This window comes from Oenanthe melanoleuca, chromosome 5 (assembly GCF_029582105.1).
Source record: "Oenanthe melanoleuca isolate GR-GAL-2019-014 chromosome 5, OMel1.0, whole genome shotgun sequence".
NCBI classification, from domain to species: domain Eukaryota; kingdom Metazoa; phylum Chordata; class Aves; order Passeriformes; family Muscicapidae; genus Oenanthe; species Oenanthe melanoleuca.
This window is the reverse complement of record NC_079339.1, coordinates 14,302,769-14,315,331: the sequence shown is the minus strand read 5'-3', so window position 1 is coordinate 14,315,331 and position 12,563 is coordinate 14,302,769. Positions and strand designations below refer to the sequence as shown.

Sequence of the window (12,563 nt, the reverse complement as noted above, 5' to 3'; positions counted from 1 at the left end):
GGCTTAATATACTTCAATCCACCCAAGGGCTTTAATTCAATCCCTGCACCTTGATTCCTCCTTGAAAGATTCAGAGAATCCCCTAACCCACTGACTCCAACAATTAGGCTTGAAAGGATACACCGATCTTACATCAACGAAGATCCTGGCTTAAGAAAATCTCGACAGCGTGGCGGGTGGAAAGAGCACCCAGCGCAGACGGTCGGGGCAGCGCGTCCCGGTATATATATATAAAGGATAATTAAAACCCCCTGGAACCTCGGCGGTTTCCCGGCCCTGCCCGGGCCGCCTCCCTGCGGGGCGGCGCTGGGCGCGCGGGGCCCGCCGGGAGCGCGGCGCGCGCCGCCATGGCGCTGGCGGAGGAGGCGCTGCGCCGGCAGCTGGGCAAGGTGCGCGCGCCCGCGGCGGGAGGGGAGGGGGCGCGCGGGCGGCGCTGAGGGGAGGCGGGGAGGGGCGGAGGGAGAGCGGGGCCGGGAGGGGCAGGGTGGCCGCGTCCCGGGGCTGCCTGCCCCGGCATTCCCGTCCCGTCCCTGTGTGCTGCTCCAGCCGAGCTTTAAGTCGCTCCACGCTCCAGTTCACCCCCCGCGATTCGCGCCGTGCCTCACCGCTGAACCCTGACTCTTACCGCAAACTGATAACTCTTTTTATCTGGTGGCATTCCCCGCCTTAGCGCCTCCGCGCCTTAGGAGCACAGACGCGTTGTTGTAGCATCCCTCTGAGCGTTTTAATTTCCATGTGAGAAGCTGAGCTGGGCTATTTAAGCTTTGGGTGCGAAATGAGGAAGGTCTGTATCTGAGTCACCCCGTAAATCCTGTGATCTTCAGAAGAGGACAAACTACTTGATAGGAATGTTTTGTGTTAGGAATAGAAGGAGGCCAGCTGGGGAAAGATGACTTTGGTTTCACAACCAGATACATCAACGCCTCCAAAAAATGTTGTAAGTTGTGTAGACATTTGTAACTAGGGAACACTGGGTTGGTTTTTTTTTGTTTTTTTTGCAGAATCCAGTGCTGGGGAGAAGCTGACTGAAAGGTGTTTCTTGTCAGTAGCTCTGTGTTCTCCTGTAGACAGAAAATAGAAAATAACTGTGCCATGTTCCCTAGCTGTCACATTTCTGCCGGGGTGACAAACTGAAGAGAAATTCGATTTTAGCTACTGTTTGGTGGCAATTATTCCAGGGCAGTGAGCAGATCTTTAAGCCACTCTCAGGCAGAGGTTTTGTTTGCCTGTGCAAGGGTTCCAAAAAAACCAAAACAGAACCAGGTTTCCTAAATGAGAAGCAGAGGCTTTCATCTAGGAACTGGAAAATACTCTTTGTAACTTTGGGATGTGGGAGGATGCAAATCTCTTGGAAGTTCAGGTATTGGACTGGCTGGGGACAGTCTCAATGAAGCAGCAGTGATTCATTTTCTCAGCTCTCAAGGACAGCTTAAAAAAAAAAAAAAAAAAAAATTCCCAAAGACTAATTACTTACACATTTGATATATTTGTGGAAAGCGACATCTTAGTAAACTCTTCTAAAATGTGTGCAGGTGGATCTGAGTTTAACAGTAAGAAAATAATCTTTCTCTAAGAGGTTCAATTTTCATATTATTTTTAATGTGTGCAGAGGAAACTAAATTTTACTAAACTTCTGCTCACACAGCTGTAAAGAGCAACAGCAGACCTGCAATGGCTTCTGAGGTTTTTTTGTAATCAACACTTTTTGATGATTTATTTAATATCAAAACTATTTATAATACAAAAAGTAATTATTACCTTCTTTATCTTGTGTTTCTTCCTTCTATAGTGTCCTTTTCCATATCTCTCATACAAAAGCCTTTGAAGTGAAACTTTTTTCCTTTTTTTTCTCCCCCTTCCCAGTATAAGTTCAGAGACCTGACCATAGAAGAGCTGAAGAATGTCAGCATGACCTACCCCAACTTCACCTTCTCCATGAATACATACAGTAAGAAGAGATACACTTACTCTGAACTATTTGTGGGGATTCCTACTTGCCATAACTGCAGACTGTGTGTAATAGAGTGTGAATATATTTCCACTGTGTTCCTGTCTTTATGTTCACATGCAACAATACTATTCCTGAATGCTCTTACAAGGATGCATACATATAAAAACCTTAGCAAGTCATTTACTTCATCTTACTTCAACTTGTCAGTAATTATAGAAGATTGATGCTTTAAATTCTTTATATATAATGCCACTTTTCCCATATTTCATTATTGAAAGTATTTTGATGGCTTTAGCTTATAGAGTGTGACTTCCAGAATCCATCAGCCTGACTGGAAATTCCCACATCAGGATTACCCAGGACAGGGGGTTTTCAGACTAATGATTTGCTTAGTTGTACCAAAGCAATTTTTGTTAAAATTTCATTAAGGAAATATTTTTAAATGTTGGAGAGTATCTTAGTAATATTCTAGTCTTGGTTCTTCCAGGAGGAGTGTATTTGATTTCTAAAGAAAAATCACTGTTGTATATTTGTAGTTGTGGATGGGAATGCTTTGAAAGGAGTTTAATTTTTTATTTTTAATTGCATTTTTAATTTCAGCCTTCAAGGATGGATCCCAGAAGGACCTCCTGAATTTTAGTGGTACTGTTCCAGTGAAATATGGTAAGATAACTCAAATGTAATTTTCTTGCCAGTTATGAATCTAAATGTAAAATGTGTTGCATGCTGCCTCTTAACAGTTCACTGTGTAGTGTCTTCAAAGAGGACTAGAAAATATTTTGTTTGAATTGGCAGAAGTCATTTGTACTGCAGAAACAAGTACACAGATGCTGAAATAAGGTGCTATTAATTAAATAAGTAAATTAACTATTTAAAAAATGGTGTCATTTGAGACCCTGTTGGCAAACCCTTTGGTGCTAGTGGAGCTTGTGTGAACTCTGAGACCTACACTTGTATAGACAATGCCCAAAAAGAACTTGCAGGTAATTTTTTATTTTCAACTTAAAGCCTTTGAAGTCTGATGCAAAGCTCTTTATAGATGCTTTTTTTGCACTAGGTGTTAAGTATATTAAGTGTGTGTATATATATATATATTAATATATTTTTATATTTTTATATATTTCATACTGATAAAATAAGTATGAAGCGCACACACACACACACACATATATATATACACACACACACACATATATATGAGCTTTATATTAAGTAAGGCACATTCAGTAGCACTTCAAGTTGATCCAGACAAGCCTGGTTTTATTAATTAGCCTAAATAATATAAATATTTTCCAGTGTGAATCTGGAACTGATCTGTCAGGCTTTATTCTTTTGTTACTACAAAGTGTGAATCACCTCACACACACAACTGCTCTTTAGTGCCTCTTCCCAATGCAGAAGTCAGTAATGGCTTTTATTTTGTGTTGAACAGGTAATTCCTATAACATTCCTATTCGTCTGTGGATCCTGGATTCTCATCCCTTTGCTCCCCCCATTTGTTTCCTGAAGCCGACTGCAAACATGGGCATTGCAGTGGGCAAACACGTGGATGCACGGGGCAGGATTTATTTGCCCTACCTGCAGAACTGGAGCCATGTAAGAGGTGGAGTGACCAGGGGAGGGAAGATTTTGGGAATATTGTGTGGTATCATGTGGAGCTTTCAGGCAGGCTGTGGCTTGGAAAGGCAGAAGTGGTTTTAAAGAAAAAAGGCACTGATTCTTTTCAAAGCAATCTAGGCCTCATGATACTATGAATAGTGAGACCGGTTGAGTATCCCTCAGGAAAGTTCCATGGAAGTTTCTGCCTTTTGGGTGTGTCTCTTTTGGCAGAACGCTGAAACAGCAGAGATTCAAAAGTCAGTGCTGTTGCTAAATGATTTTATGCACTGTGTTAAATTACTCACTTAAATATGACTGCCAGGCCAGTAAAAATTATTTAATGAATGCCAGCTTTTCAAAATGAATGGGCTGCATTTTACATTCTTGATGCAGGAATTCGTAAGGAAACTTCTGCTGACTTCACAATGTGTTTTCCCTGGAGGAAGACTGAATTGCCAAAACTCTGGGCAGTTGAGCTCATCTAAAAAGACTGAACTAACTTCTCTTTACCTAAGATTTGTCCCTTTTATAATACTAGATGTGGCTATATTAAAGGCTTCCATATATTCATGGATGCCTTCAAAAACTGCTAACATTGGTAATTTCAGTTTAGAATTCCTTTTGTTAAAATTCCTTTTAATCCATACTCCTGTTTGGAAAGTACCTTCTCAAAATGATGCTTTTCTCTCCCTTAGGTGTTTGTGTAAAAGTCAAGAGTGTCAGTATTTACAATTTGATTAAATTTTGTGTGGCTCTGGTAGTTTACAGCTGATACCACGATATGAAATAGCTGTTCAGCTGTTTTGTCTTCTGTTTGTCTGCTGTATTCCAGCCTAAATCAACTCTCATTGGATTAATCAAGGAAATGATTGCAAAGTTTGAGGAAGAGCTCCCTTTGTACTCATTGTCATCTTCTGATGCAGCCAGGCAATCAGAACTTCTCGCCTATATTGCAAAGATTACTGAAGGTGGGGATGTTTTCATGGACTTGTTTCTAATGTTCTTATAACATATAATCATTTATTGTCATTACTTAATGTCACAAAGAAGCCTACATGGTTTATATTTTACACCTTTTATGACCATGGTCTGTACGCACACCTGTAACAGCAGCAAAGGGAGTGCTGTTTTTGTGGTATTAGTGTTTAGTTTCTTCTTATTGTCATGCTCATCTATTTCTACTTAGTGAATAGGAGTATTAGGAATATTTGTTTTACATCTTGCAAGCTGTGATGGATTTTCTGTGGTCAGTCTTGACTTTAACTCTGGCACAACCATGATCCTTTGAAGCAGCAATACTTGTATTGATACAGTGTGGACCAGCACCGAAGTTTGTGGTTTTCTTTTAATTGCAGGAGAGACTGACTTGAAATCAAGGAGTAAAACTGGAGGCAGAAATGAAGGATGTTTTAACAAAATTACTATTGTTGGAGCTGGAGATCTTGGCATTGCATGTGTATTAGCAGTTGCAGCAAAGGTATGTAATTATTTAAAATAGCAGGAGACCTAATTAAGAGAGAGGATTCAATCTAGTTCTTAATATCTGACACTAAGGAATGCCTCATCAGTTTTAACAGTTGTCACTGCTTAGGTCATTTGTCTCTTCAGTTTTAGTTTTCTGCCCTGGTTTCTCAGTCAGCTTTTTTAATTCAAAGGGTTGAATACTGAATTCACTTAGCTTGAAAATCTCTAAAGGACTCTTGTCTCAGCAGTAGTCTTTTACAACTGGGAACTCCTAGTTCCTGGAAAAGGATAGTCTGTAGATGGGCTGTACTTCATCATAGCTGTATGTTAGACATAACAATAATGTCAGCATTTTTTACTTCCCAGCGATAGCTTTGTGAGGTTTTTGTCTTGTAATGTTTTGGTTTTTTTTCCAGTTAGACTTCCTAAGCTAAGTCCTTTTCCTTGTGATTCAGCTGTAATTTTGACCAGTAATTTTGTTTGATTTGTACACAGTACAGCAAACAATGAAATGGGAGGAATTTTAGGTTTTATTCCACACTCCCACAAGAACAAGTTTAGTTTTGGTTTATTATTGATCTGTATTATTTTTATTCATACAGGATGTTGCAGACAAGGTGGTTCTTTTGGATCTTTCTGAAGGTGCAGCAAAAGGAGGGACCATGGATTTGGAGATTTTTGCTGTGCCAAATGTGGAGATCAGCAAAGGTATGAGATGTTTCTGGAGCAGGAGTGGGTGCTGCACTGTGTGTGCTTGTGCTCGTTTTAGCAAGGGCAGGACATCTGGGAGATACAGTGGCACACAGGCTGCCTTTTTTAAAAAGTTTGTACTTGCAGGTGAGAGGCAAATGCTGAAATTGGACTCATGCAGAAATACAGAGAAGCCAAGCAAGAACTTCTGTGTCATGGGCAGAGAGAGGGAGGGAAGGGGGGAAAATATTTGCATAGGAATTAGTGAAGGCTGTGAAAGCATTGTTCAAAAGGCTGAAAAATAAAGGTGTGTTTCAAAAGACTGCTTTCCTACCTTGATGTTCATTAAACATGCACATGGCCAATAGTGAGTCCTTAATCTCTATCACTGCATACTCAGTGGGCTCTTAATAACCTTGTCCTCAGTCAGCTGTGAGCATACAATTCAACAGAGTCAATGCCATGGCTCTGTAATTAGTGATTAGTTACAGCCTTTGATGGTTGCAAAGGTTGAGGCCATGCAGCTCAGAAGTTTTTCCACAGGGAAAGCTGTAACTGAATTAAGTTACATTCTTCCTTGCTTATGTGTCATGTTTCCATGTTCCTTACACCCTTTGCAAGATGAAATGAGAGGTTTTGTGTTTCTCTTTTACTTTATCTTATTTTGGGAACAGGGCCTTGCTCTGGTTCCACCAGGCATCTCTGTGGCTTATTCTGTACTTGGCATTGCCTGCTGTACATTCTTTGATCTTATCTTGCAGGTTTTACTGCTAGCACACCTTTTTTCCTGAACCCTGGTTGTGCAACTGTACCACAAATCTGTTTGTGCCTCTGTGGTTACCTCTTGCATGTTTGCACTTAGCTGTGCTATAAGAAGCTTGGTAGTGTTACAGTTCTACAAAATGCTTCTATACTGTTTTAGTGTGTTTGTATCTAGGTTTGGGGCAAGCTGGTATTAATTATATCCTGCTTAGTATGGTTTAAATTTGTCAGTGCATTAGACCTCTCCTTTGGCTTCAGCTGATTCCAAAAGTGGTGCAACAGACAAATCACCCTATTTCTCTGCCCAGGCTGATCACCTGTGTGGCACTCAGGTATTCAAGGCAGCTTTGACTAACAAATTCCTGCAGCAAGTGTCGTTGTGTGTTTCTTTGGGCTAATGAATACAATTTGTCTTTTATTTGAGTTAATAAATAGACTTTTGGAGTGTTTCTCATGGTTGTCTACATGCCCTTGATTAAGGTATAAGATCAAAAGTTATAGAAGAAGCCTCACATAAAGGAGTAACAGTCTTTCCCCTTCTTTAACAGCTGGAATAAAAGTAAGGAGCCTTTTTTTTTTTTCTTTCTTGCCAAGAAAAGTTGGAAAAGTTTCTCTCTCAAAGCTGTCTAGTTGTTTTCTGGTCTCTGCTCTGTAACCTTGACAAATTGTAGTCTGCCTTTTGTGTTTAGCATCTATAAAAAGGAAAGTAGTTCTGTGGGAGAGCTGTGTTTTATAGGTGCTGTGGAAGTGCTCCAGATTCCACACTGGGGAATATGAGTGGGACAGGAGGCAAAGAATCCCTAATTAACTGGATGCTGTAGTTCAGCCTTTAGAACAGCCCTTGGTTTTGCATCCAAAACTCAACAGAATGACATAATTTTCAAAAAATATGTTTTCTTTATATTTTCAGATTTTTCTGCTTCAGCAGATTCCAAAGTTGTGGTGCTTACAGTTAATTCTCTGGGTAATGCTCAGACTTACCTCGATGTCATACAAAGCAATGTGGAATTGTTCAGAGGAATTATTCCAGCAGTATCCCACTACAGTCAGAATGCTGTTCTCCTTGTTGCTTCTCATCCAGGTATGCTGGAACTCTGCATAATGTTCTATCCCTCACCTGGCTTTTTCTTTGGCCTGTTTTAAAAATATGTTACTGCTGAATACACCTGGTTAGTTAGTCAAAAATTCTTGCTACTCTGAAAGATGTTTTCCTTTACAGCTTTGAGCAGGACACTGTCTTTGAGGGTTTTTTCTTTACTGTTACCAAGACAAAAGAAAATAGTGTACTTTGTTTTGTGTAACAGGTATGTATTTCTATATGTTTCTGTGCATAGTTTCAACCTGACTGTGTCTACATCATTAGCACCCATTGGCTGTTGTTGTATCAGTTGTGAGTTTTATGTGCACATTTCTCCTGTGCAGGAAGGATAGATCCATGTGTGTTATGTGCCATAGGATCACACAAGCTACTCATATACAAAGTATAGCATTAACAGTAAATATTGCAGTTAGATTTTGGTGGAAGGTTTAAATTTCCAGGTCAGTGGTACTGTGAACTAAGATAAAGCAAAATCACTATTTAGGAAAGGAGAGTGAACCTCTATCCTGTAATGCATTGAAGACAGCTCTTCTTACTCTCTTACCATTATTGTTCTTATTTTTTTTTCTTCCCCACAAACTTTGTGTTTTACGTTGAAATAAACTACCAATATTTTCTTACACGCTTATGCCTTTCCTAAAGTAAAGAAATCCAGAGTTTTTCATAATGATGATTCATAATTTACAGTTGACTTGAATTTTGAGTGATCCTTCATTGGCAACATGTTTTTTCTTTGACATTTAGTTGAAGTAATGACATTTGTGTCATGGAAGCTGAGCTCATTTCCCAAAAGCAGAGTAATTGGAGTAGGTGCCAACCTCGATTCAGAGAGATTTCAGTACATGCTGACCAACCTTTTGAAAGCAGAGGTGCTGGCAAAAGATGCCTGGGTTATTGGTGAACAAGGGGAAGACAAAGGTAAAGTGATGCTTTATTATGACTGTGAGCATGTAATGTCCTGGCAGTGCCTAAGTAACCGAATAATGAAAGAATAATTATGAAAAGTAATGAAGTTAATGAGAAAAGTAATAAGAGGAGTAGAAAATTCTCGTAATAATGGATTTAAGTAATACAGTTTTGGGGTACTGTAGACCTGGAGTAGTAGCAAAAGTATTTGCCATTTGTCACAGAAAGGAAAAAAACCAAACCACAACCTCAAATGCTTTTCTTTGTTGTTGTTGTTGTTTCTATTTAGTACCATCATGGACCAGCTGTAATGTTGCAAATCAAGCAGAAGCAATGGCTGCTCATGACTCAAGGGAAAAGGTGGCTAACAGGTAGCACCATTGTAACCTTTTTTTTTCCTTCATGTTTAGGCACTTGATGTTTACATGTTCTTCAGCTCTTTATGAAGTGGGGGAAGCTTGCTCTAAAATGTTCATGCATTGAGTTTACAGGAAATTGTAGGTCAAGTTGTCATTCACTTCTGTGGATGTGTACATGGCACTGTTTTTCTGAAATTCTTACTGACATTGTGCCTGTGGTGATGTAAGGAGACAGCACAATATACAGCAGAACATCAGAGCTGTGTGACTGTGTATTTAAAACAAATACTAGACATATAGACATAAAGAAATTATTTTCAGCAATTCTTTATTTGTGTTGTTTTCCAAAACAGAGAATCCGATTTTTATAGTACACTTTATCTGATATGGTACACTTAAACCTGTATTTTGGGTTTTATATAGAAACCAAAATAAGAATAGTTACAATCTAAACATCACATTTTTCTCCTTCTCCTGGTTTATGTATAGAGCTATGGAAATCCTAAAGGGAAAAGGTCAGAGATCTTGGTCTGTTGGGCTCTCAGTTGCCGATTTGGCTGACAGCATTCTGAAAGATAAAAGAAAGGTTCATTCTGTATCCACTCTGGCAAAGGTAAGTGTTTTATTAATACCTTTTGTTTGGCACTATAATTATATTACTTATACCGGATATGACTGTTATTTTTAGCAGCACAGACATCTCAGTGGCAGTGCTACTGCCACTACTTTCTTCCAACAATAGCTCTCAGTTCTAGTCCAAAAATGAGCAAAAATCACTTACTGTTTTAATCTGTATTAAAAGTGGATTATTGTCCTAAAAATGCAAGTCCAAATACAAAGTACATTTAGGGTTGCTGCCCAGCACCCCTGGAATAACTGGATTTGGCAAATGAAATGTGAGTTGTACTTCCAGAGTTCTCAGTATTGAATGTAGATTTTTTTTTTTTAGGGGAAAAAAGAATTTTTTATCTTTTCTGAAAGTATAAAATGTATTTTCTGCCAGTGTTTTATTTTATTAAGTTTGAAAGAGAGGCTTTTTTACTCCTTAAGACGTTCCTTAAGAGGAGAAGATTATGAAGCAGTAATTAACTTAAAATTGTAGACTGAATTTTGTTTGAAGTTTCTTCTAAGAGGCTTCACTAAAGCATTAGGTCATTCCATGAGAAAACCTGTTGGAGAAGATGAGTCCAGGAGTCCCCCGCAAAAACCCATGCAGAAACATGTATTTGTCACTTCAATTTAGAGCCTTCAGAAGGACAATTTGCATGTCCCTATGCAGGAAAGTTATGCTCGCTGCTTATTTTATTGAGTACAAGCACAAACCCAATTAAATCATTATGTTTCAAGTGAAGTTTTTAATCACCCCTGAACTAAATACAGATACAGAAGAGTGACAAGTCTTAAACTTCAGAGTATCTACAGAATGTAAAATTTCCCAGATTACAAAAATAAACACAATCTCCAGTGTAAACTTGAATTGTAGGGCTGTAAGTTTGATGAGTTCTTTTGCAGAATCTGTATGGGATCAATATTTGAAAAGTTTTCCCCAGTTCTTAGGCTATATTACTTAATTTATTTTGTTCATTTCTAAAAGAACTAATGATCGGAAGTGTCCCTGCTTGTTCTAGCTAAGAAATTGTGTTTAGTATAAACTTTTTCTGCATTACAGAGATTTACCTATCCATCTTAGAAAAATTCTCCCAAGTGTGGCATGCTTCACAAATTTTTATCTACACAGTGATATTTTACAGTTTCTATACAGTAACCCACTGCACGGTATCTACAACAAATGGAATTTGACCAATCCAGACATGCCATATGTTGGAATATCCTTGCTTAATTAAAATAATCAAGTCATTTTGTGTAGTTGCAGCAGAAACAAGTAACTGTGTGTGTGACAGCATTCTTTGTGTGTTGTTTCAGGGGTGTTGCAATATAAACAGTGAAGTATTCTTAAGTCTCCCGTGTATTCTTGGAGCCAGTGGAGTGATTGAAATGGTCAGACTGGAGGAAGACCCACTGGTGCAAGAGAAACTGCAAAGCAGTGCAGGCTCAATTCATGACCTTCAGCAGCAGCTGAAACTGTAAGGAAGCACAAGGGAAGCCTCTGTGTCTGCTCACTGAAGCTGGAGATCTGCAAGGCAGAAGAGGTTGCTTCATATATATGGATTTCTGTAGAAAACAGGAAGCTTTGTTACTTTGCTGTCCAAAAGTGCTTTCTCGGTTTAGGTTTAAGAAATTTAATACTGCACTGCACTGTAGTTTTCTTTGTAAAGTGCACTTCTGGTTGCCAAAATGAGGCTGGTAACACGCAAGAATATTTTACCTAAATTCAGGTGGCCTTGCCTGTGGTTTTTGGCTGCCAGTTATAGCCTGACTCTTGGGTTACTCTTAGCACCTCATAGCTAAGCACACCCAGCTCTGCAAAAACTCCACCTCCAGAGCCCACTTGAACCCTTTCTCATGGCTTTTAAATGCTGTTTAAATGCTGAAGCTGGTTTAGGGTACAGTCACACTCCAGCTCCTCAGGTACTGGGGATGCAGTTCCGTAGCTCCATCTTCCATGGCTGTAGGTGCTCTTATGTCAATGGACTCCTGGTGTTTTGCTGTTTACTGAGGGAGCATGATGGTTGCAGTACCCTTCAAAGCTGAACTATTTAGGCTATGGAATTCTGTTGACACTTAATGATGTCTGAAATACTCTGGTCATGACTTGCTTTTATTTTGTGAGGACATTCAGAGCACTAAAGCATCTGCAGTTGTCACTACACACATGGAGCACTGGAATCAGAAGCTCTTCCTGAATGGGAGGAGCAGGAGCTGGGCTTCAAATAAAACATAAAATCTAGCAGTTAAACAGTGCAGGAATATCTGCACATTCAATCTAAAGCTGGCTGGGAGCTTTTCATCAGCCTCAGGAGAAGGCAACAGAACCTGTAACCCTCCTCCCACGAGGCCAAGGATGTGATAAAAAAGTAGGATGTGTATTTGTAGGTAAAAAACAGATGGTTTTGAGATCAAGTGTTTTTTGGGGTTCTAACCTCTTGATTTATTACTGGTAAAAGACTGCATTATACCTCAGCATCACATGGCAGGCACAGGGGACTTGGGCTCCACTCCTGCTGTGTGCAGCTTTGGAATGTCATTGCACATTTACCTTTGAGGGGTGCCTGGATAAATAATGTTGGAAATTTGTTCTGAGCAAAAGTAGGATCTGTGGCAGAGCAAAAGATCTGATCCTTTGTGCCTTCCAGTTACATGTCACAAAGAGCCAGACATGCAGGGAGTTCTGAGTGTATAGTGATCTCAGAACTGGATTAAAAATAGAAAGAAAAAGCCTTCAGTAATTCAGACCTTTATTTTTGTGGAATACCCAAATTTCTTTCACTGTACCGGTAAACGATGGGGCAAAATTAGTGATGGCTTCAGGTGACCAACTTTGCTGGTATATTTTTTAAAAGCTGTACTTTGGTTTTTTTCACTTACTTTGGAAAAAAAACAGTATTAATTTAAGGTTTTACATTATTTTTCATGGTGTTGTTTCTCATCTGTTGAGTATTTCTTTTCACGCGAATAGTCAAGCCGATGCTTATTTAGTTCGGTGTTTTTGTAATAATTCTAACCTTAAAACGCTGCCAGCTCTCGCAGGTGTGTTTTGTGGATTAATTTGACGCCGCGTTTGTGTCGTGATCCCTGAACAACCACCGAAGGGTCTCGGTGGGGAGCGGCACGT

The 12,563-nt window shown here is 39.5% G+C and overlaps 1 protein-coding gene across 5 annotated transcripts; it reads left to right on the top strand.

Moving 5' to 3' along the window:
• Positions 1–315: 315 nt before the first annotated feature.
• On the top strand, positions 316–12,474 carry UEVLD (UEV and lactate/malate dehyrogenase domains). Of its 5 annotated transcripts, none has more exons than XM_056492936.1 (13): positions 350–389; positions 671–937; positions 1,864–1,948; positions 2,552–2,614; positions 3,384–3,547; positions 4,383–4,518; positions 4,906–5,027; positions 5,617–5,722; positions 7,377–7,547; positions 8,310–8,483; positions 8,761–8,842; positions 9,320–9,443; positions 10,754–12,474. In XM_056492936.1, the coding sequence occupies exons 2-13, from the start codon at positions 890–892 to the stop codon at positions 10,916–10,918; spliced, it is 1,440 nt and encodes a 479-aa protein (XP_056348911.1). In that variant the 5' UTR covers positions 350–389; positions 671–889; the 3' UTR covers positions 10,919–12,474. The 5 variants fall into 5 exon arrangements, with proteins under 5 accessions (XP_056348913.1, XP_056348911.1, XP_056348914.1 ...); XM_056492937.1 differs by lacking the exon at positions 350–389 and having other exon boundaries at positions 582–784; positions 863–937; XM_056492938.1 differs by lacking the exon at positions 671–937 and having other exon boundaries at positions 316–389.
• The last annotated feature ends 89 nt before the right edge of the window (positions 12,475–12,563 follow it).